Source organism: Mycteria americana, chromosome 8, assembly GCF_035582795.1.
Source record: "Mycteria americana isolate JAX WOST 10 ecotype Jacksonville Zoo and Gardens chromosome 8, USCA_MyAme_1.0, whole genome shotgun sequence".
Classification (NCBI taxonomy): Eukaryota; Metazoa; Chordata; class Aves; order Ciconiiformes; family Ciconiidae; genus Mycteria; species Mycteria americana.
The window spans coordinates 38418337-38444725 of NC_134372.1; the positions used below are offsets into that span (position 1 = coordinate 38418337).

Here is a 26389-nt window from a genome sequence, read left to right on the forward strand (position 1 = left end):
TGTTAACTCACTGGTATTTTCATTCCAGTCATTATTTTCTGATGTTTTATTAGAAGCTATTCGAGAACATAAAGTAGAAACAGCATACAAAAGTAATTTAAAATGACTGTGTGGTATTTAGCCACTTTGGTCGGAAAGTGCTCTGAAAAGGCCTAACAGGATTTTTTTGGCCGCTACTTAGGGTACTTTGTGGTTGCAATGTGACAATGATTAAACCACAAATGATTTAGCAGGGGTTTTTTGTTGTTGTAGGGTGGGGGGGGTTTGCCAGCACAGATGTCACAATCTTACTAAAAAAAAATGAGTATGGCAAGGTTGTAGTAACTTCTCCCCAAATTGTGCTAAGGTTAAGTTACATTTAATTTCTGAGTGTCCACAGACAAGGGCAAAAGGCCCAATGTCCCCTGGCAGTGCCACTGAAACGCAGACATAACACGAATCCCTGTCCTGCCAGCAAACCACTGGAACAGATTAAAATCTGCCAACACACAGTGACCATATCAGACATAAAACAATAGGTCCTTAAAAATTCCAATCAAACCCAGTTTAAAAAACAAACCAAAACATCATTTAAATACTAAAAACAATTATTTCTTTCCTCTTCACTTGGGTGCTAGAGAATAATTTGTTGTATTTCTGATTTTCATGCTTTCCTTTTGGCCCACTAGATGAAATATTCACTAGTTGCTCAGTTTTCAAGCTTGGTTTCTTGTAGCACCAGGTAAGGCAATGCTGCAACAGAGCGAGGAATCAGAGAGTGAGAAACCAAAATGCTGCACTCTGACAACGTTTGGGCAACAGTGAAGCTGTTCAAAGCTTCATATGCTGTATGGGTAACTACCTGTAAGCCTCAGAGTCAGCATTAGTTGGCTATATGGATGCCTAATTCAGGTATGCAATTTTAGGCTGTATTTTACAGCGGTGGCATGGCTGTAACTGGCTGCCATATGATGAGAAGAGCCTGTTAACTTTCCCATCCCAAAAGGTGATGGGAACTATACTGAATTTTCTGCAGTGTCAGATACCTGCAGTACTGACTGCAGGGATTACTAGACTTCAGCCTGCTCTGTGCCATGAGCCCCACTGCCACAGCTCCAAACCAGGATGGCCTCCTTCAAAAACCATCCCTCAGTCCCCCAGGAAGATGCACCTGCCTGACAGGAGCGGGAGTTACCAAAGGGAAATAGAGATGAGTCCCCATTGCCTCCGAAATTCAGACCTCTTCTTCAGGAGGCTGAATAGTGTTGTGCTATTCAGCTGTATTGCGATACTTCCTTTGCATCAGTATCACATTAGTTTCAGTGGTAAACTCATCCTCCCCATGATAAACCCTGCATATGATGATCTGTAACATGTCAGAGGCGACATCAAGATAACAGTTTGCCATGCTAAAACCTTAAGCAATTTGAATAGATGCACATGTGGAGCAAGAGGAGGGATTTTTTCCGTGTCTGGAAAAATATAGCATTGGGATTGAGCAGCGCTGGCAAACACTATGAATTTTACTGCATGTTCCTTCCAAATAGGTGTACATTGAAAAGAGGAGAAAAAAAGATTGGGGGACGGAGGGAAGTGCTTGGAGGGAGTGATTGCAGTGTGGAAACTTATCAATATTTGAAGCTTAGAAAAGACTCTGTTTAGATAAGACTCGGGGCAAACAGCATAATCTATGTCTAGCAGGTTTGCACTCTGACAGCTACAGCTGATGCAGTGTCAAGATCGAAGGGCTCATGAACTTTGTACTTCAACTGAAATTACAATGTAGAATGAGTGCACTTCCTGAACACTGAACTGGGAGAAAATCTGTGCACATCAGACCATGTGAAAGCTGGTTATTTTCCCCAAAGTCACTGTTAAAATCAGAATTGTACAATGTTACAATATTACAACCTGTTACAATTAGGAAAAAAGGATTTTTTAAAAAAATAGCCTTAAACCAAAAAACCATTCACCAGAAAAAGGCTAAAAAACTTAGAGCCACTTTACGCTCTAAGTCTGTAAAGTCTTCTAAACGTATTTGCTTTGTACAAGCAGCACCACTGAAGAACCACTGCAAGTAGCGGAAAAATCCACGTGTGCAGCCGGGCTGGAAAGCTGCAGGTTTGCCCCCGAACCACAGCAGCTCCTGCAGATACTGCCCCCAGAAGGGCTGCTCAGAGCCCTCCACATGAGAGGGACTTCAGGGCAGAAAGGCCCAACTGTTTTAAAGTGCCTGGTTTTATACACTTGGAAATAAGTCAGTGTTATTTTAGTCTTCCTAACGTTGCAGTGGTCACTGTATGCATGGGTCAGCTCCCGTGCGTTAGTCACAAGCAGGGAAGAGCAGCTCCCAGAAGGTTTGCAGTGAGACTTGCAGTCTGAAATCTTGAATTTCAACAGCTTGCTGCTTGCACAGAGGGACTGGAGAATCTGCTGAATTTGACAGAAAATATTGCCTTTTTCTTTCACCTCTTGCCATAGGTTACTGCTATTCTGGGTAAGGTTAGGTTACATGTCCAACAACAAGAGCTCCAGTAATCAATGACACCATTTTTATTTACTAATATCTTGCAAGAATCAAGGATTGCAACTTGATTGTCAGCATTGTCTATGCATCCTTTAGTTCCTTCAGCTTTTATTTCCTAAGTGGTAGCTGATGCTTTAACCATTTATACTGACAAAACCAAATTAACTTACCATAGAAAGCTATACTACCTTTTCTGGGTCAATCTCAGAGAGCTAGTGTTCAAAGGGAAACTTATTTATGAACATTAATGCTAGCAAGAAAAATACAGCCAACTCCATTCAATAGAGAAGAGAGAGAGCAGACTACAAATAGCTTTTTAAAACATATATTGACAAGATTTACTTTCCAATCTGTCTTTAACACAATAACACATTTTTAACTGCAAGGGGGGAAAAATAATACTGTGGTGTCATTCAGCAGGATATGTGACTATCAAGTACTGGTTACAACATGCCCTGAAAACATTTGTTCTTCAGAGGAATTGGTATAAAATCTTCAACTTCTGTCATTAATGTTTTATTTCTGAGAATAATTGTTTTGCTTCAGATATTACAGCAGATTAATAATGATCTGCAGCACTTCGCCTAAAATATGACAATCTGAATGGGAATAATTCACATGGACATTTTGAAATTATACAAACTATAAAACAGATTGTGCTCTCACACCCTTCCCTGTTGTCCTATTGTCAAAAGGTCCGGTTTACAGTCCAATTTCTTTCTAAAAATTCATCAAAATTAGCTACTGTTTTTATACAGCACAACAGACAAGCGTGCCCCATGGTGTTCTACTAAGTACAACTCTGGACTACATAAAATAAAACTCATATGACTTGCATGCAAAAAATGCCCAGTGCAAGTGAATGAGAACCTTGTACTTAACTTGGAAGGAATAAATATTAATAGCAGTTACAATTATTTTCTTTAGGTATAATAAATTTTAATCCTAGTTGAATACAGTGACAATTACTCTACAGCGGTATTCAAAATAGTAGCAAACAAAATTAAATCTGAATTCTACAGAAGTTACAGAACTGACACGGACAAAAAGTAGCAGTAATCTGTGAAGCTGCAAATTTTGAATTTGCATATGTTCCTAAGCACAACTCTGTTCAACTTAGTAACAGAAACAACTGCCAGTAATACGATCTGTTATGTCAAATACCCTGGCTATTAGTTTCCAATTAAACAGTTCTTTAATTATTTGGGTTATTCTAATCCCTGGTCTTAGTACTGTCCTACCTGAGCTAAATTCTCCATTATTCTTTTTTTGTTAGAGACATGTTATTAAAACATAGAACAGGGAATCATACTGCTACTTTGAATTCAAATCACACATTTTCTGTTGTATAAAATAGGTTATTTATTAAACCGGTACTTGTTCACTGAACCTACCTCCTCCTGACAGTCTCACTGAAAGAACCGTGCTTCAATATTTATATACCAAAATGTTTTCAGGAGTACACACCATCTGAAGTTTACATTCTGCTGTACAAAAATACAGACCATTCACCCTAAGTTCCTGGGCTTATATCTACCTCCATGAGCTTTACTACTTGAATCCTTTAGCAGCAGACGAATGGGGAGGAGGCAAAACACTGGAAAATAAAGCAGCTGTTTCGGTTTGTCCTTCTAATTGACAACATTCCTTGGAAGGATGTACATGGGGAAACTCGCTAAGGTGGGCCCCTCCATTGCAAAGTGGTTAGGAAGCTACACCAATGAACAAAAACTGAAGAAATCAGGACACAGGCACAAAAAATGGCCATAGGGTTTCACATAGCAGCTCAATGCTTTGTCAGTTACAGCTGCCCCGAAGGGAAAGATTAAGACCAGGTGGGATTAACTTTGTTTAGCATCCTGCACCTACAAATACACAAGGCTTTCTTTGGCCCTCTGCCACCAAGGGGAAACCAGAAAGAGGAGTGGCCAACACTCAAACTCCAGGCACAACTGCAGCAGCAACCTTAGGTTAGTATTAATCCCTTAGGTGGGATTAATACTAACATGCTGAGCCTGGTTTTAAGGTTGTGTATGGCAGGTGGCACACCATGGAGTTGGCACGGTTCATCCTAGTGAACTCCCAAGGACTTTTCTCCTGGTCTTTAAAGGAAGGCCTCAGAGTTAGACCTACAAGAAAGGTCTAATGCCTTTCTCTGAATTGTTCTGCACCTCATGCAGTTTGGCCCTAAACCTACTGAACACGAGAAAGAAATGACAGAGCGGAAGGGTTACTGCTAACTTGAGAGAAACACCTTCAGACACCTATTCTCAACTGCAAAATGCAAGACTCGACCTGGTGAGGCAGCTGGAGCAGGGACAGAGGAGGGACCATCAGTCTTTTGGGAACTTACTACTTTGCATTTATTCAGTACCTACAGCAAAAGGGGACACATTCCTGGTAGGCTCTAAGGATCAGCTGATATCTACATGATTAATAAAAGGATGTTTTATTTGCTTGACACGTGGGTTTACTTCTTTGCCTGAAGTGTTTCTGACTGTACTTGGTTTTGAATGGTTTTGAAGCGTTACTTGACTGTACTTTCTTGCTCAAAGACTATACGGCAATCCCGGCATCAATGAAGTCTGCAATGGTTGATCCTTTATCCTGGAAGAAAGGATTTAAGAGCTTAAAGAGCCCATGTCTTTATGTGAAACTTGAGTTCTGGGAAAGCTATAAACAGGCAAAGAATCTTCCAGCCCTAATATAGAGAAACCTCCATCTTCCATTATCAGAGGTCTTAGTCCTGGGACAGAGATTTCTTTCAAGACGTTCCTCAACAGCATTTATCAGAAAAGCAAAGCCTGAAAGCCAGAGGCAACACAATACTCGCTCTCTTGGATAGTGAAATGCAGGACTTGGGGATATGCACGTACCCCTAAGCATGAGCTCCAACTTGACAAAATGCAGAGATACAAATCCTACAGGGAGACCCTATATTAATGTCAGTGTCCTGAGGAGGAAAGCTTTCACACTGCACATAAACTGACTTGGTGAGCAACAACTTCTGTGCATATTTGGAACTATTTTTTATTTTTCATTTTATTGAAACAAACAAACATCAATCAGCAAATATTCCCAGCTGCACGGCTAATGTCTGAATGCAATTTCGGTTCAATGGGGACTTTGGATATACAAGCTTCTTAAATCATATAAATGTAGAGATAGGGAATTGAGTGGCTGCCAACCTGGCCTTACTCAACTGTTCCTTGGGAGCAGTTTGCTAGACAAAGAGATCTTTTTTTTAAACTGGAATTTAGGACAATAGACCTTACTGATTGAGGTGTTTTAATTGTTTCTCCCTCTCCTCCCAAATACTAACTTATATAACTTAGAGATTGAAAAAAGTTTTTTCTGTTCTTTTTTTAAACACACACGAGTTTTGTAGTAGTAGCAGGAATGCTAAGCACAACAAGCTCCCTTCCTTCCCCTTCTCCTGTGACTTTCCATTACTCTACAGAGAAGACAGGGAGGAATGTTCAGAGGTCCCAGTGTGCAATTGCAAAGGGATGAAAATGGAAAGTATGTGATTGCTCCAATATTTAGCTCATTAATCTTAAAGACTTTGTTTATGATCTAGTGCATTAATCCAAAATAGCTTTAATTGCAAAGCTTAAAGATAAGCATACTTCCTTTCTATTTCTTCTCAACACAGTAGCAGATTTAATATATTCGAGAAACTTCAATGTTTCTATGAATAGAAACTGTATATAGAAACTTTCTATACATAGAAACCATACTGTCCTCATCAACTAGAAATTAAATTTATACAACTCTAATTATTAATATTCTCTAAATGCTCAAGATAATAATCCAAATAATAAATAGCAGAAATCACTCAAGAGGCTGGACATGGTAGAAATACACAGTCATTTGCTAAAGAATAAAAAAATGAAGCTACTTCCCAAACACTATCAGACTTGTATGTATCACTGACAGTAAAGCATCCATATGACAACAGTGATACTCAAAGCTGGGTTAAGTATGAATGTGCTTTATACACAAAAACTGAAGCATATCACTATCTGTTGGCTTGCAAAGTACTACCTCCCCTGTTAAGAGCTAGAGTTAAGCACACAGGCATTGATTCTCATCAACATCTTTTTCTACATCACTGACATTTTCATTTGCATGTTTCAGAACATACTTAGAGTCATGGAGTGATTTAGGTTAGGAGGGACACCAGGAGGGTATCTGGTCCAAACCCTGGCTCAGAGTAGGACTAACTTCAAAGCTAGATCATGTTTCTTCAACAAGTTGTTTTCTAGAAGTTTCAGAGAGGTACTTTCAACAAAACCAATTATTTTAAACATTTCTTCAAATAGATTTATATTAATGACAAAGAACAAACAACACTGGTCTCCCAAGTGTAACTTATTACAAATGATGGTTAATAAAGCTATTACATTGACATTGGATCTAACTTACACGACCAGGATAAAGAAGGAAGTGAGACAGGATTTGGGAACAATGCACGTGTGCCCTTTCAAGTTCTTCAGATCTTTCCACTATCAACAGACATGTCAAACTTGCTCATGAAAGGGTCTAATCTAGCCCCGCAGTTCAGGCTTTCAACTGCTACCATGACGGTTGTCGATTGGAGGTACTACAGACATTACAGTTGAGACCTCAGATCCTGCCATTAGCCATTACACTATATAGCCTTATGCCTACTGATGTTGTGCTACACAATACTTTTTTTTCCACCATGGTTTGCTTTTTTAAGCCCGGGCAATTACAGGGGTGGGGGAGAGCTACACTAAAAGCAGTATTTTTATGGTTACAGCATCAAGGACTCCACAGTTAGGCAATATCAATCGGTACTGTCTGTGTGAGCTTTGCTTGTACGCTCGGTCCTGATGTATTATGGTCCAGTCCTTTAGTTACATCTACTCCTTTGGGTGGGATTTCAATAGTAGCAAGGCCTTTTTGATGATGCTGACTTTTTCAGTCCTACCATAAAACTTCTAAAACCTTTTGGAGATTTTCAATGACACTCAGCAGAGGAATAGACCCAGTGCTACGTTTTGTAATGTAGGAAGCTGGCTAAAAGACAGAAGACCTGATGCAAGCAAAACTGCAACATCCATTCATGCGTTACTACAGACAGGAGAATCCACATGGAGGAGAGCCTCAGAAGTACCTCAGCCCAGTGGAAAAGCTTCCATCAGATCAACCAAAGCTTCCTACCAACCACAAGATGCAAATCCACAGGAAGCCCCAAGTTCATTTAGTTCTAGGGCTACTTTATTTACAGAAGACTAACTCCAAGGCAAGCACAGCTCCTGCTAGACCACTGGAGATATCTGTTCCTCACATAACTCCTCTTCTGTCTGTTGCAAAAGCTGAAAGTGTGCAGGAAAAGAAACAAGAGACTTCACAAAAAAGCAAGCATGGCAAACACACCTGAATGTTGCCACTGGGAATTAGCAACCATTCTTGCTTCAGACTCAGACTCCCAGCAGGATGCTAGGCAACTTGCTTCAAACACAATTTTTTATTTTTATTTATTTATTTTACATTTGTTCATTAATAATTTTCTCTCATTTTACCAGTGTCTGGCTGGACAATCTGGAGTCTGATTTGCAGAAAGGCTGGGCACTCACAGCTGTAACAGAGGTCAAAACAGCTGGGGTTTGAGCAAGAGCAATGTTCAACTCCCTTAAAAAAAAAAATCCCGAGTCTGATGAATTTCAGTCTTGGAATCCGAAATGAGTCAATAGCTTTTACACTAGCTTCTCCAGCCTGTCTGCCTCTGCCTGCAGAAGGGGAACTACTGCACACTTCCACATCACTAAGACGAAGTGCAAGCGAACTTACTGCCTGCCAAGCACCTGTGTACTGTTATGATGAGCACTCTGAGAAAAACTGGTGAGAAGGTTAATAATTCTGGATTCAGAGCAGGTGTTGAACAGTAGGCAATAAAGAGCTCTTGGCCACGCATGGAACAAAAGGTTAAAATAAATTGCTGAGTAGCTGCTCATTAGCTCAGCTCTTTCTGTTATATGCATTGCATGAAGATAGCAGAAGGAGAAACAATGGATGTATCTACAAAAAGATTTTAATTCCAATCATCCTTGGAGGTGAAATCTCTTGGTTGTTCCCACTTACTGTGTTTTGGTTTACTGGAGTTTAGTGGAGTTTTGAAGTGCATGAGCTGAATTCATTTCAGATGAAAGTAAACTGGGAGATGTGCTCCAGGAGTGCACCTAATGTGCCTCAACCAATTTAGTAAATCTAATGAGATTAAAAACCAATGCAGAAGTGAGACAAATTAGGACACTAACTTCTGCAATATTCTAAGTCTGGGATACTGGGCTTTACAATTTCACTCTTTTTTAACAATCCTTTTTATATAGAATATCTATGTAAAGACAAATTGTTTCTCAAATCACCGTTCTGAGTAAGAAGTAGATGATGCCTCAGCCACTGAAGTGAATGGAAGTGTCAATATTCTGCACATCCGCCCCTGTATTTTAGTTCTGTGGAAGAGTAAATTTAACCCAGATGGACTTGACGCATTAAGAATATCCCCTAAGCAGAAATGCAACATTCCTCTCTGACATTTTGGATCACGAGCCTTACTTTGTAGGAAAGAGACAATTATCCCACTGCCACGCAAGCACGCCTTTTTGACTCTTTCGCTTCAGTGACAAGCATCGCTGTCTTCATACGAGATCCATGTTCAGTAGTTTCAAAATTGCTGCTTATGCAAGACTGAATATGTCTTTCTCCCCGTTTATTTTAAACAGATTTGGTTTGTGGCAGGAGTTGTGACGACTGCACTGAACTTGGGCTATAATCCCACAGAGAGTGTTTCTTAACTTTCAGAATATATTATTTGGCTTGCAGAAGGAATTCTGTTCTTTCAGTTGGAAGGTAGGGAGACCCATATATGTGATTTGAGCTGTTTGCATGTTTGGACCATGCACAGGATGTAGTCAGATGAATGCTTTTCTACAATAAAATACAATGTTTTAAAGTATTTTTAAAATTATGACAACTGTTTGTATGTAGAAGTATAAACAAAATGTATTAGGAGGTCTATTATCTCTCAGAAAGTAATTTCACTCAAGAGTCAATTAGGTTCATATTAGAGCCAGATTGAAAAAAGAAATGCAAATCTCTGAACTACACACATCTATATGAAATGTTTAAGATTGCTAGCAAATGTGTGTCCTTCCATAAACACAGTTATGTAACCCAGTATTTGGTTAGTGACTCTCCCTAAAGTACTTGCTCCCTATCTTGCAATGAGAAAGACTCCAGGAATCATTAACCTTCTGAAGACAACAATCAGATGTCCCCTGTGACCCTTTGCCACAAGGCATAATTAAGGCCCCAATTCTGCAGCTGGAGAGAAATACCATTTTCTACAGTTGCTGACTCTGCTGCGTACACTCTTTCTGCACAGCCTGTCCCATGAATGGTTACTGCCATGTGAGCCAAGTCACTTAACTGTCTTTGATCTTAGGAACCCTGGGAAATTAAGACAAACAAAAATAATAGCAAAATGAACAAGGGCTCCATAATTCAGAAAACGTGACTAAAACATGATGGGCTCGGGTTTTACATTTAGTGCCTCTGGTCCCACAAGCTTTTCTGCCTCCTTTTTTGGAGACCTAAAGCATTAACTTTCCGTCAGAAGGGAGAAGAGAAACTTGAGAGCTGAATTCACATCATCCCTTCCTGCTCCCCTCTGTGACAGTACCCGGCTGCACCAGGAGCGGATCCTGGTGCTTTACTCAATGAGCTAACAAATTAGGTTTGTTCAACGAGACGAAGGAGGCTGCAGTCTCTCCCACAGAAATGGCTTTCTCTGGGCAGCAGTAACAATACATTTGGTTTGCATCCACCCCTTCAAGGGGCTCTGGGGTTTCATAGCAGCCTGAGAAGTATGTGACACTAACCATGCTATGAAGGTCAGTGTTTCTATTTCTTCTTTTTCTACAGTGGAATATTAACCTTCCAGGAGATCCAATGCCACTTTCAACTAGCAGTCCAGCAGTACATGACATGGCAGTTTTTCTGTCTGTCTCAGTGTTCAATAAAACAACGAGCCAAAACATTTTAAAGGAATTTGGTGGAAGGTACAAAGCAGATACGTTTCTTCAAAAGCATTTACGAAAGCCTTTTACAGAAATGTCTTATCTCCTATGTCCCCTTTAGTACGAAAAGGGATGTGATTGGAAACAAAATAACTAAGTAACTATTTGAATAATATCCGATTTAAAAAATTATTTAAAGTTGTATATACAAGAGGATCTCTCTCTAACCCAGCTCATCATTTCAGTTTGAACTGTCTTTAGAACATTATAAATTCATTTCAGACATTGTAAATACTTTCCTGCCAACTACCTATTTCAAGTGTTTCATACCAATTTCAGTAGTAAAGAGTCTTTGGCCTTTGGTGAGTTTTTGAGAGCTCATCAGAGGAAGATATAATAATATTGTCAGATTTTTTGCATCACTGGACAGATGGGTTAAAAGCTGCAAAAGAACTAGGGTACAAGCCATACAGACCTAAAAAGCAGGCTTTTCCAGATGGTGAAAATTTTTGCACGTTGCAGGACTCTACCCAGATCTGTAATTCAACAGAGTGTGAAAGGTCCAGGTTGCATTTCACTACACAGAGGTACCAACTGAACCAAACCAATGAACCAGTCCACAGAACATGTGTTTAACCTGCTTTCTGTAGCCAGAAAATTCATGATTACTAGTCTCATATAAGAGCATAAATGCATTTGCACCATTCTTCTAAACAGGCAAGACAACTAAAGCACAGTGAGAACAGAAAGTTCAGTCCCATCTTTCGCCAGACATTAAGAATGATTTCTCTGTCTATGAATCTCAAAATCCCAAGGCTAGTAAAGGATCCTTGCAACTAATTTTCAGAAATACTTAACTTAGTATGTCCTTATTTTCTAACACTGTAAATAAAGTGTTGAGTAAACTGAGGAATTCTCTACACCATCCTGAGTACAGCATCATATTAGGTCTCAAGTTCTGAAGATAGTCCGCAACTTATTAGCATGAAATACTGCCAAAAAGTTACATGAAGTTGAAGGCGGCACTGAAATACAAAGCAAACTATGAAGAGGAACAGGAACAAGATTCTTCAGGGGAGAAACAGCAGATGATGGAGAATGCACATTGTTATTAAAATGGCAAAATATCTAGTCTCATTTTGCAGATAAGCTTCAAGTGTTATTGCTTCCTTCCAAGCTGCTCAAATGAACAGTGCTGCTGCCAGCTTGTATAACAGGAAAATTACGTATGTTCTGACTGGCAATCCAGAAAGCCCATGCACTCAAGGCCCAATGATTGAAAGCTAATATGGTAAATTTAAAGGATAAGTGTGCTTTGTGCATTAAGTACATTTTTCTCAAAGCTGTTCTATTAGTAATACTGAGAAATGCTCAAGGTACCTTCACCAGTGAAATACTCAAAATCACAGCAGCAGTTAGCTCTAAAAGCATTTATTTGCTGCCCTGAAAGCAGAATTGGAGAAAAATAAGATTTTCATCAAGCCAGGCAGTTGTTTCAACTATGAAAATGTATACTTGATGAATTAGCTTGCCTGCAGTTTAAAGGCATACAGTGAAGTACCCAATAGCCAGTGCTTTCTAAAGCTTTTTAAGGCTAATTGAATATCCTTCCCAAAGATGCACACTCCATCCTCTTTTTCAACAGAAGATTTCTATTGAGCTTACATGTAAAATACAGAAATTGCTTGAAACAAACTGAAGCACAACACACATATTCACTCAAACTCTGACTTCAGTCTTTGGCATGAGCTTCCTGAAAAGATGGCTGCCAGTGTAAACACACACCAGAGTAACGACTGTCACCACTAGATTAAAGTAATTAAAAAAACCCCAAAATAAAAAACAAACCCCCCAAAACCACTGGAAGATTAAAATATCATTTTAATCTTATTAATAATTGTTTATGTGTTGTTTCTTTAAAAGTGTTGTGTGTCCTACCCTCTATCCTCCATTAGGAGCTGTTTAAACATGGAAATTAATTTTGCCATCTTGTTCCTTTCCAGCACTTTCTAAAAGCCAAACATAATTGTCTTGACAGCCTGAACACTGCCATCAAGCTCGTCAATTCCTGCTGACATGTACCGATCTTTTACCTGGCTTGATTGCTTTCATTACAGCCCGCGATGACTTCAGCACCGCTTCATAGATAGCCCTCTGGTCAGGAGTGAACTTTCCATTTGCAGGGAAGGTGCAGGTGATGTCGGAGCCGTAGCAGTAATACTCTCCTCCCATATCGAACAGGCTAAAAAGCAAACAGAGGGGGAAGAAATGAAAATTTAATTCCAAAGGAACAGTAGAACAGAAGACTTTTCTCTTGCTCTGCACTTAAGTCATCTGCATTTTGGTAGTTGGCCATATAATCACCACTTGAATGCTGTTCCTAAGTAAAGTGAGACGACGGTCCCTTAGAATCTCCTAGCAGAAGGGTATCTGCATTATATATGGCTTAAATGGACACCCTTATGGGCTGCGCTGGTCCTGGATGGAAACATTGAGAGAACGCACAAAGGAAGATAAGAAGTACATGAGGAATCCACTTCAAGCTCTTCAGTTCCAGTTTCTAGGACCTCTTCTCAGAAGAAAAAACATGTCTTTTTTTTCTTTCCTGAGAAATGCTAGAACCACATAAAGAGTCTAACCTCAAAACTTAACAGAGAAATGTTAATTAAATTATGGCCTTTTGTATCTAAGTGTCAAAAAGTCATCTGATGGTTTAAATAAATCATCCCCAATAAAGGTTGACTGCCACTGCTCATAATATAAATTTTCCTTTAAGACAAACTTGCCTAACAGAAATTAAAGAAACAAGGAATATGGGAAGATCCAACCAGAAAAGAATATTTAGTACAGTTTTCTGCATCAGAGGTAGAAGAAAAAAAAAAATATTAAGTGCTTTCTTTTATGGGGACAAAAATCCTGGTTTACCCCTTGAGAAGCATATTTATGCTATACACATGAATCAGTAATTCGCCACTGATTGCTAAGCTGTCAGAAATCAATCTACAAGAATAGTGAGTCTCTACACCCTTGTGAGAACCAGGTTAGACATTTGCAATACTACGCTTCTTGAGCCTACCTGATAAGGCACTGCACTGGTTTCAGCAGGCTCAAAAATCAGCAAATAACGAAATAACCATTTGCACCAAACAATACTTGAGCAAATAACCCCCCTAGTTCATCATATATTGATTACAAGAAGGCACATTTTACATCTAAGACTGGTCTTAACACACAGTATTTGTGTGACCTCCTGATTTCTTAGGTAATGAATCTGAGTTGAAATCTGCTAATTTAAGTCTTCTTCCAACCACCTCAAAACAACTGTATGAGACTCTTATCATCATAAGAAATATAATTTTCCTTCACTGTGTTTGAAAACCTTGGAGTTTTCTTCCTCTTGCTTCTGCTTCACAGCAGGGTCAGTCAAGACAAAACAAGCAGAAGGAAGGACACTCCACTGGGGCACCCTCTCTGCCACCGGGTCCTAATTACAGCCATAATTAGGAAAACCATGCAGCATAGCTCTGTCCCCAGCCAGCATACATGACTAGGTAAAGATAAGTATAAGCTATCACAAAAAGTGCTACAGCACTCAGCTGTAAATGTTCACCATTTCCAATATAACTGCCAATGGAAGCAATGGACAATAAATAAACGAAGGCAATCGTGATACAGCTAAATAATATTTCAGCAGGGTTGGGACTCTTCTTGCTGCATTGCATACACAGACACATACTCATGAAGATTTAGTCCAAGAAATTTTAAAAACCACCCTACAATTTCCTCCGTGAACAAACCTTTGCACTGAGTGCCAGCCCTGCTGAAGTCATCGCCAGCCTCCCCAAACTGGGCAAGGTTCACCTGCACAGAGACTTGCAGGACTGGAACTTCAGGAACAAACCCAATGGTTTACAGATGCGGAAATACACCAGGCTTAAAGCTACAGGAGCAAACTCCTTAGGAGAATGCTACGGAGAGAACTGCAAAGCTACGTACGTACACGCGGAGCTAATACAAACACTATATACATTCTGTCAAATATGAAATATGGTCTGTTAAAACAGAAAGTTGTTAATTGAAAAAAGATACACAATAGACAGCAAATGTCAGACCCACAGGGTGAAAAAAAACCACGATTTGACACCAACATAGCAACTGTAAACCAGCCTAGCCAAACCTCAAAATCAGAAACTCCATCAACACTGCGTAAGTTTTGATTTTATGGTTAGACTCACTTCTAAAAATAACTAATGATACACACCGAAAATCTAAGGATACAGAAAGTCAGTCGCAGCTTACAATCATGTAAGAAGCTCCTACGTTCTCTAATGTGCCAACAAGATATAGATTTCAGATTAGTTATAAATCTTTCAACCTATCCCAGACTGAACCCTTTCAAAAATCACAAATCAAGTTTCATGGTGCTCTGTGGGATTTGCAGCAGTTTTGTGGTCTAACTCTGTTGCATTTACAAGTGTAAGTGTCCATTCAGCATGGTGACAGTAAAGCTGTGACCAACAACTTCCAAACTCCCTGTCCATGTCTACTGGAAGTTGCTATGCTTTCTATATTTTACCTGGAGAATAGTTATTCTGAGCTTACCACAGGCAAAATTTTAGCTAGGTCTTTAACCTTACAATTACCAGCATTTTCTCAAACCCATTCATCACTCGGTGGTTGTTAAGTAGTTTTTTGAGTTACTGGAGCACTGAGTAATGGAAAAAATATCACAAAGCTGATGGTACACCAAAACAAGGCTCACAAGCTAGGAAGCACCACTTGTTCAGGTTTCTTGGCTTCCAGACAAGAGGAGACATGAGGGAAGATGATCTTTCAAATTCCACCTCAGAGCACAACAGCATCCAGCCTGTATGCTTCAGTGAAAAAGCATCCAAACCAAACTGTACGTTTGGGAGATATTTTGGCTCTTATTGGGAATTCTCTTCCATTTAACTTCAGTTGGGAACATATCCATTAGTTAAAATGTTGCCCAAGACATGGAAATAAGCCCAAATATTGTAGTTATCCTGAGGAAATAATGGGAGCCTGAGAAGATCCCAGTTTCATATCTTTGCTTGCCAGGCAAAATAAGTGGTGAAGCACATTTAAGTTGAATAAAACGCATGTGAGCTACTATCTTCTCCTGTTGACTAACTGGAAAAAGTTTCTAAAGGCAAGTTCCTTAAATCCTGGTTCCTTAGAAAAAATACATTTATTTTGCCCTGAAATTAGATGGTAATTGCTAGTAAAAGAGATGACATTATTTTAGTACGTTCTCAATTGCGTGTACAAAATTACCTGCCTGATAATGCAGTCTTACAAGGGTTGTGTACAGAAACAACTACTTAATGTTATTTGGACTGTTATCAAATGTAGCAGCAATCTAAACAAATTAAATGCACAAATGAAAATACACCTTATAGGCTGCTTGATATACAGCTTACCTTTTAAGAACTGTTTAATGTAGAGTGACATATACAATAATATAACAAAGTATCTCCAAATTCTATTAATTTATCTAAAAGTGAAATATAAGTGCTACATGTCTAGCAGACTGTATATGTTGTCTATTACAAAACTTAACTGTGAATTCAGTTTTCTGTTGAACGAAGAAAAATTTCATTCCAGAACAACCCTTTCCCCGCTCCCTTTTCTGCAAGAATGCAGTTATTAATTGCTGATTTCAATGAATGCAGAGACGATGCGTCTGAGGCTGTCAGGTTTCCGAGGTGTCTCGAACGGGAAGGCGGCCAGAGAAGGAGTGTCGCTGATCAGAGAGAGGTGCGCGGTTGTATGTCAAAGTGCTCACTGATTGATCTTGAAGCTGATCAAGTCTTTTATTGCACAGCTCAGTATCTTTCAAAACCTTCCGAGAGAGAAGCTAATCTTGCTTTGCATCACTTTGTTGGGAGAAAAAACAACGAAAACCTACATGGCTTCATTTCAGGGTAAAAAGTGCATGGTGTATAAAGCAGATTTAACAGTCAGAAGACCTGAGCACTCTCTAAAAATTCCACGTTACTGTTCCAATTTGTTTTCTAGAATTAATAAGAAGCTATACCACAAGTAAAATATGCATAGCAAAAATATTCCAAACTCCTTCTTGGAAGCATGGACGTAGCTCTCCTAAGGGAGGCTTCAGTTCTGTGTATATATATAATCTTTCCTCCCAAACATATTGCAAAATACTGTAAACGTTATTAACTAAAGCTGAACAAAGCAAAGTATGAGAAAAATCAGGTAACCTGTCAGTTGCTCTACTGACAGAATGACTTGATACGTATCATTAATACAACATTAGCCAACAGCATAAAAAAAAAAAGTTGCCTTCTGCATCTGTTTTAGAAGTCACCTTCAAAAATGACTAAGAGCATTTCATTCCTTTCACAGGGAAAAGGTCTGACACCACAACTTTAAATAATTTTGTACATAAAATGGCATCAAGTCAAAAAGAAGCAGAAACACGTGTCACATGCCACAGCCTTGCAGAAAGGATCGGCTGGATGTGCCCCTCCTTACAGGAGCTTCTCAGCCCTTCCCCGGCAGGTCCCCGGTGCCGCTGGCAGCAGCCCTTCTGCATCCAACCCCCAACTGGGGTTCTGTTCCCCGTGCAGGAACCCAGGACAGGAGTTTGCAGAAAATATTTCAAGTCTTGTTGATTTTAAAGTGAATACAGGCTTGTAAGTCAGTACTGTAACTGAAACGCTACACAACATGATAAGCAAAAGCTCTTTTCTGCTCCCGTCCCTCAAACAATACAGATGAGTAAGACGTGGCCATGTTACTTTCACAGAACATTGGCACCGCAAAATGCAAATTTATAATTACATTTTTGGCTTTCAAGCCCAGAAAAATATTACGCATTTTGATATTGATTTTATCTTTCTTAACCTCTGACTGTGAGGCATCACAAAACACTTTGCGTAACACTTTAGATTTGAAACCTGTGGACTATAAATGGCCAGAAATCTTTTCTTCGTAAAGTCACCATATACCTTTTTTTTAAAAAATAAAGTATCATCTTCCTCTAAGCATGTGTTTTACTTTTATAGGCTTGCTGACACTTTTATTGTCAAATAATTTGAAACTGCCAGGCAATGAAGCAAATTATGGCCAATATCACAATGGGAAGCAATACTTTATTGGGGATATCTGAGCCATGTGTATGAATTGTTATGATCCAACCACCAACCCAGCCCAAAGACAAGCTCTCGCAGGCATTTCTCAGGAAGCCTACAGCTACTCCCACGAGATAACACGTAAAGCTGTCACCTTCCTGCTCTACAGATCTGCTTGGTGTGTACACTCAGAACTGGATCTCCTCACAATAGTTATAAAAACAAATTATTCTTCTGCAGTTGTTAAGGCCGCAGAGCAATGACTGCATTGAAACCCAGCTGGATTTCCTCCTGGCGCAACGCACTCTGGCATGAGGTTGTACTGAGTGTCACCTGCGTGCAACCCACATCCTCCCCAGCTTCTGTTCTCAGGACAAAACCTTCCCTTCCCCCGAGTGGGTCTGCAAGACTAGCAATTAGAAAACTGATATCGCCGTATCTTACTGTGCCCTCCTCATACCTCAGGTTAAAGGTAAACAGGTATGAATACTGATGCACTTTACCCAGCAACGTTTACTGAGGTTTTAGGGTTTTGAGCCATTATTAACCAACATACCTATGAGCAGCCACACAGATGAACCGGTGCCAGCCCAGTCCTAGGCAACAGGAATAAAGGTACACACAACCTTTTCCTCCTGTTATTGCAATAAGAGCAAGTCATCCCCAGCTGGAGATTTTATTCTGTGTGATCTCGCCATACTCTGCTCCGAGTTCACAGACAGTGCTCTGTGCTTTAGACTTCATGCAGCAATTAAATCTTGAAGTATTCATGCACTAACCAAATCCGACCATTTGTTTGGTTAAACACTTCTAAGGCAACTTCAAGCTTAAGGGAACTAGGTATCGGCATTTCTGTGAGATACATCTTTGGAAATGTGCCAAGTGATTCAGAAATAGGGTGGTTTAATAGCAGACCACAAGAATTAATTATAGTAAATGATATCAGAAGTAAGAAAATGGAGAGTTAAGTGACACGTACTTTTTCATCCACTTGTATCCTGACTAGCCAAGAGTTATCAATTTATAAAGCAATACTGAGTAAGATAACATCACAAACCCCAACAGAGAACTGGAACAGTATAGGGTGAAGTCCTACCATGCTCAGGAAGGTTTTTTGGAAGAGGTGCCCTGCTGTGACCAGCTTCCATCTGACATGGTACAGAGAGAGCTCGTACTGGCTCTGTCCCGAGCCAGGCTTGGCTCACTGATTTAAGGCCAGCTTTTTGTTGTCAGCACCCCTGGAGTCTACAGTAACCTTAGAAAAATGCTAGAAAATATTTTTTGCGTAGGAAATGCGGTTCTGAGTATTCACAAGAAAACATCAGGCTTTTTGCTTAAGACTCATGATCAAAAGAAGATTCTGTACCCCACACAGGTAATTTAATTACAGAGATACAAACCAGCTACATGACTATTCTTCATCTAGCTGTGATTTACATAACCATGTAGCCCTATATTTTTTGTTTGTCCTTAACCATGTCTTTTCATCTCATCTACCTTCTCCATGACTTTCCTATCTTCACTCCTCTTGTAGCACTGTCTCGCTAAAGGCTTTCCCAGACTATTAAAGATAATAGGAGGCTCGTCTCAACCTTCTCTCACAGAAGATGGCAAGATATGCCACTAAGTTTTGCTCAGATAGGATCAGGGTGGGAAAAAAATACATCTGTCTACATTAAATTTTGAAGGAGAGAGGACTGCATGCCTGTACATCTACAATGCCAACTACAGAGTCCTTCAGTGACTATAGCAGGAATATACAGAAGTTTGGGCTGGCTGTACATACCAAAAAAAAAAAAAAAAAAAAAAAAAAAAAGAGAGAGAGAAAGAAAGAAAAGAAATTAAAAAAAAAAAAAAAAAAAAAAAGAGAGCGCAACCAAACGAAAAAGCGTCTTCTCCAGGTGTTGGTGCCCTGCACTGCCCAGGGTTTCCTCTCCCTGCAGCAGACACAGACACCGGCCCCCAGAAGCAGGGCAGCAGCGTGATGCAGAGATGAGCAGCAGTAGGTGGGCGTGCCCTGCTCTGCCCTGCGGTCCCAGGGAAGGTGTGCCTCTGCTCTGCTGCTCCATCCCTACTGCCGAGAAAAAATGGTTTCCTCAACCAACAAGTGTGTGGGAGTGTCCTCGCTCACAGTAATTTGAGCCAAGCAGAACTTCAGATCCATTTATCTCGCAGGATATGAAATCTCAACCTCACCGACTTCACTGAATGAGCTGGATGTAAGAGTAGGTTCAGTAAACACCCACATATTCTAGTAAGATTTTATGTGCTATTTTCACACACAGGTTAAGGAGGAGTCCCTTGCTTACAGTATTTATCTCTTGAAGAAATCTAAGACAACAGCCTTAAGCTTCTGCATTAAATAAACCAATTTTCATGATCAAGTATCACCCCCCTTCCACCCCCATGCAGTTCACATTGATGCCTTATTAAAAATGTTAAGTTTGCCAGAGCAAAGAGCCAAAAAACTTTTGATTAGCTTGTTCACAGCTAAATTCGCCCGAGTGCCATCTCCCACTGTTTCTACTAAGCAGAGGGATGTCTCTAATACAGAAGTGCTGCATACAAATAAAGAATTGGGAACGCCAAGCTAGTATTGCTGGGTTAGGAGAAGGCGGCAGCAGCAATGGAGGCTTCACATGATGCAGAAGGTAAAGTGTCAGTACTGCCTACTTAAAACCTCTGCTAGACCCGTGCAGGCCATATTCCAGAGATCAGGGAAAGTCTCAGGTGAAGTTCTGACAAAAGGATTACGTGTTTGACTTGTCTTTTTGCTGAACGGGTGATTTTTTCTGGCTTTATTATCCTAATTATTATCCATTTTTAATTGGCATCTTTAATAAGCAACAGTACTCTCTTTAGCAGAGACAATTCCTTGCTGAAAAGTCAACCTAACAGAGATGGCAGCAAACCCAAAGTCTTGGCCAGTTGCCATCCGTTAGGAGCCTCCCCATTGCAAGGGCGGTATCTGGGGCATTCACTGCTCCGGCTGACTTGCTCAAACAAGGAGCAAGGATGTCAGAGCTGCAGGGAAGAGAAGGGAGCGTGCAAGAGGAAACCTGTATTGGCAGCTGAGTACTTCCCAATCAAACCGAGGAGAGCAAACCTCATTAGCTTCTCACCAGAATGTGAGATACCAGCACAGGGTAACAACACCACAGCTACATTTTCAAGTTACTAAAAATCTGCAGTTATGTAAACCAGTCCATTTCTAGATGTCTGCTGAGAAGTGGAAGGTACCTATTACAGCTGAATTGTAGAAGTTTGATACTTCTAATGCGGGCCACCATTCTTAGGTGCTAACATTTGGACCTGAGAGCCTTAGCTTTCAGCAGCTGTTTTTGGAGACTCTGACCTGTGTTCCCCAGCCTGGACAACCAACCACCAGAGATCACAGGAGCAGGTGAAGTGTCAGACCTTTACTTATTGACTTTTACTGTAAATACTGTCAAGTTTTCTTATGTGTGTATGTGTGCGCTCACACACACGTGTGTCCATGTAAGTAAAAAGTTACAAGTAAAAAGTTACAAAAATGCTTCCCATTTTTTCTATGATGAAAACTGGGCCAGTGTCCAATGGTATGGGTTCATTTAGTTTTTTAGACATCCTATAGTTGTTCTTGGGGTCGTTCAAACAACCTCCAAATTATCAGTTCTCAAATGGAATCCACCAGACAGGGGTTTCAGAGAGTACCCTACAGAAGATGACAACTGAATGCAAAAAAAGACAAGACAGTTGCTAGCCTTTCCATGGACAGGTCCAAATGTTCAAGCCAAGTGTGCAGTAACGAAGGCAGCAGCTAATATTTCTGAAAAGGAGGCTCCCCATGCCCTAACCAAGCATGCTATTTTGCCAGTAAGAACATTTTTTTCCTATTTGGAAAAAATACCTACTCTTCATGGCAGCACCTCAAGCTGCAAGTGTGGTACTGCAATGTACAACTGAAAGCAGAAGTATTCTTGCCTTAAAGACCTAAATTGGTTCACTCTAGCTGTGGAGCAGTATCACACTAGGAGGACTCCTCCTGAGGCCCCGGCTCTGCAAGACTGTGCCTCCGCCATGGGGCAACAAGTGGTTCTCTGAAGAGACACAAGAGAAGACCCAATGCTGCGCCAAACACAGGGACTGGGAATTACATCTGGTTCAGGAGGGATACACAAACGGTGCTTTGGAGACTTAACGGTACCTTCCCTCTGAGCCATTCAGTGGTTTAAAATTGTATTTTGACCTATACAATTGAATTGCCCACACCAAGAGCAAGGAGACTGTGCTACTGAAATCCATCCAAGATAAGCAACGTTCATCAAGAGGAGTACTAACATACTTTATGTGGATCTGTATTAACAAAGACCACCATAAAAAGTGGATTACACTAAACGGCATTTATATTTATTTAAATTATTAATATTAAATCAACAGCTATTAAAAAAAATACCAGGTTTTACCCTGCTTGTTTTAGTTATAGAGATGAACACCCTAGTCAAATCAGTCCAAAAGCAGCCAAAGCAACTTCACTCTCTCAGGTTTTTTCAGACTACACTGGGAATGCTAATCTAAAACGATGACAGATAAAACTCATTTACAGATGACAATTAAAAAGACATTTCATTTACACTATAATATATGGAGAGCATAAAATTAAAAGGCAGACCATAACACAGCACTTAAAGGAAAGCTAAAATTTGTTACAGCAAACATGGTATTAATACTTAGCGACCTCTGCTTTGGCTAAAAGGCTTATACATTTCTAACAGTAGGCAATCTCATTGCCTGAATTAACCAGTACTAACAGAACACATATTCAATTAGAGCAAAATTGAAGTTAATTCTAGCAAATATATTTTTCTATTTTTAATAAAATTCAATTTTTCTAGATTAGCATAAAATTAATATACTCTATAGGTACAACAAAAGGAAAAAATACCTACACTTGATGAAAATAGTAAATATTAATCAAACCAGAGGAATCAAGCCAAAGGAATTATTTCAGAAATGGATAGCCAGTTGATTTTGCAATCAACCAGTAAGTAGTAGCAATGTACTTCATATTATTATTAGAAACAAAACCATAACTAACAACAAGTTGTTTCAAAACTGCAGACTGAAAGGTTAAAGCTAACCATAATTTTTGCATATTATTACAGCACCAAACTTCAAAATGCATAAAAAATGCATGAGGCCAGATGAAAACACTAGCCTCACCCACATAAAATAGTTGAGCATTTACATCTGACACATTAATATCCTGGGATCTTAAAAGCAGTGCTTTCAAGAAGTAATAAATACAGTATTTTGTTCCGTAGGATAAATTGTTTTAATAGCAGACAATGAAGTACTCGGGGTGGAAAAGGGAGGACGTCTATTATATGATGCAAAAAGATTGGTCAGTTCCTGCTTTTTAATGCAACATTGCCCCCACCTGGACAAATGAATTTTGGTTTATAGGTTGGCATTAGGATCATAAAACTTGATAAAACACAGCGTAAATTCCAAAAAAAAAAGTTTGGAAAAGAGTCACAGCAAACTATCATCTTTTGTAGTATACTTTTTTCAAGCTCACCTAAGTCTTTTAGTTGACTTACTGAAAGTCTTCTCAATATTTTCCTGAAATAAATCGATAGCCGCTCAGTACTCATAAAAAGTCCTTTTATATTATACGCTTACTCATTCCTGCAAAAAAGGGAATAGTGCATTTTCTACAAATAATACTGTATACTATTAAGATAAATATGCTGATATAGTTTCAATGCAGTATGTATACTGCATATGCATATAGTACGTATATATAAAATAGATAAATGCACATAGCTTATACAGAAAATGACAAACCTTTTGCTTCTAGTAAACCATATATTATGCTTTTAGATCAAGGAACTAGAATTAGCAAAGTAACTTCTATTTTACCTAACAGAAGACTTAGCCTTCATGAATAACCATAAACAACTGAATCTCACCTGTTCTTGCAATAAGCAACTTTCTTTTGCAATGTTCTTGACACACCTTGGAGTGACCAACAACTCTGGGAATTCTGAAAACTGTCCTACGTCTCTTTTGAGTAATTAAAAAAAAAAAAAAAGTCCTGAAAACTAGCATCTTCCCTCTCTGTTTCATCCAGAACAACCTTTCGCAACTACCTGTACCTGCAGTCAAGAAAAATTCCCTATGATGAACAAAGCTTCTGAAACGACAAGAGGAGGAGCACTAGAAGTTAAATAGGATCTTTTGACAGCACCAGAAGTTACAATAATACAAAATTTATTAAAAGGTATATATAAGTCCCAAATGGCAGGAAACAAACCCAAGTTCAACACAACTTGAGTGGCACACGCATTATACACGTAAAGGCAGTGCTCCTGGAAGGATGCTGTGCCTTTGCTCTGGCAAGTACAACACATTACCAATATCAAAACATGGGACAATCATCATCTCCTTCCAGAGAGCACTTATCTTAGTGCCCCCTGGTGTCAATATTATTTTGATGCCTTAAATTTGCATTAGGATATTAAGGAAAGAAATAGGAACAAAAATATTCCTCAGAGTTAAATTATTCTGTCTTTTTGCAACACTAGATTGCTTTCCATATCCTCAACTCTGTTACTTGGCTAAGCAAAAAACAGTATCTGTTAATATAGCCAAGACATATTTAAAACATTTAACATAGATGCATTATGCTAAGATTGTGCTTTTATGACAGGATGTGTTTGATTTTGTGACACTAACAAAACTTCCCTCATGCTTAAATTCTGATACCTGAATGCAATAAAAACATTTGCAGGTAAAACTCATTTTATTGCCATCACCAGCAGGTCGTGGAAACAACAGTGAGCTTTTGCAGCAGGTAGCGTCCTGCTTCACCACGGGTACTGTACTCTTCCCAATGCTTTCACTGAAATCAGTAAGCTTAAATCTGAGAGCGTTAAAAGAAACAGTCAAATAAAATTAAAGACACCATCTGATGATCCAACCTGCTTCCATTTGAACTTCTAAAGTTAGTTTTATTTTATAAATAATAGATAGGTCCACTGTGAATACAAGGTTAATGGTCTCTCTCTCTGAGGTCCGCTGCACTTCACAAGCAGTTGATGCTGTACTCCCCTTATTTATGCTTTCACCCAAGCCCTCTTAATAAATTACACTCCGGCCCTCACTCCAGGGAGGACTAGTATCCCCCTTTAACTGCCCGTGCTGCATCGGGCCCCAGACCTGCTGGTGGACGCACCAAAACGCCGTCCTCCTCAGGGTGCAGACACAGTACAGCCTCGGGGCTCTGCTGGCAAGGGCACTCAGAGCAGGCATCTGCCCACGTGTGGGGAAAGGAGACCGTGCCACGCATCCGGCATACCTTCATTAACGTTGTGACTTCGGAGGGTATTTTAAAATGTTAAAAATGCTGAGTGCTTCAGCAGAATAGACAATTATTTTCAGTATTTTGCAAAGCCAGAATGGACCAACTAACCCGCAAAAATATCATCAAGTGCTTGAAGGTCAGTGAACCTGCCAATAAAGGTTGCTCACTAAGTGCTGAACTTTCACTGAGACACATTTGTCAGATGCCATAAAAAGACCAAGACCTGCAACTCGTGACGCCCGCAGAAACCTATCTCAGCTAATAGTTGTATCTATTGCAGTGACATCTGGGGTCAGGCTTATTTTCTCACATTTCTATTATTTAAGCATGAGCCTCATCATGAAGAATCAATCTTTATTTTACGATCATAGAAGCATTTTCTATTTGTCAAACGTTGCAGGAGCCCTGCTGATCAATTGCAATAAAACAATCAACTCCTGACGTGCCTTTGGCGCGCAGCAATGCCAGGAATCCACAAAGGCAGGCTGCACAAACTGCTAGGCAGCGTATTGAATGCAATAAACTATCATTTTCCTGAATACCTTCTCAAAAATCAGAATGTAAAGTACACACTTCGGGTTCAGCACCTCTGATGGTTCCTACAACAAACCACCGAACCACAAAGGTAAGGAGAGACATTTGCCTTGCCACAGGCTTCCTCTGCTGCACCCTATCTATTCTGATGGCCAGTTTTCTCCTTCCCCGGCAGCCATGGTGTGGCCCCACGCTGCAGCACTGGTCGGCAAGGGCAGAAGACAGAAGGGAGGAGCCAAGGCGATTTGCTTCCTTCATTTTTAAGAAGGCAGATGTTTTCATTTTTCAGAAGACAGATGCTGATTTGTTGAGACAAACTACTTCACAGAAACACACTGGCTTTGACTGAACTTCTCATGGATGCTATTTCCTAGGGTCAAGTCATAACTTCCAGCCAAAGTCAGAGATCAATTTGAGGAGAGCTGAAACCAGAATTTTCTGTCTCCCACGAGGGCTCTCTAACCACTGAACCAATCTCCTTCCCCAGTGCAAACAAAAGCAAAATAGCTGCAAAAGGAGAGATCATGAGACATTTGTCCAGGAAGAACGAGTAATGCAGGGGATGCCATGGTGAGCCCCAGGGGCTCATTTGCTCTTGATTTATGCATAGCGGGGAGTTGGATCTCTGCTCCTTGAATTTATTTGGTTCTGGGTTTTTTTTCTTCTTGTGTAGCAACTTTTAATTTCATTCTACTCCCCACCAAACTTTGAAAGACCTTTGGTTATCCAAACTGGACTGGGGGCAGTTGGGAGCGTGGCTCAAAAACCCCTGGCAAATTTGGTTTGGTTACTTTCTGGCTCTGGCCTTGATGGAGGCCTCTCACGTACAGGGCAG

General features: G+C 39.9%; 1 protein-coding gene across 1 annotated transcript in view; it reads right to left on the reverse strand.

Moving 5' to 3' along the window:
- The window catches only part of PEPD (peptidase D), a 144881-nt gene that overhangs the window by 26476 nt on the left and 92016 nt on the right, over positions 1-26389 (reverse strand). Inside the window, exon 12 of the mRNA XM_075510771.1 lies at positions 12648-12796. Coding sequence (XP_075366886.1) covers positions 12648-12796 — 149 coding nt within the window. The remainder of the gene's footprint in view (positions 1-12647; positions 12797-26389) is intronic.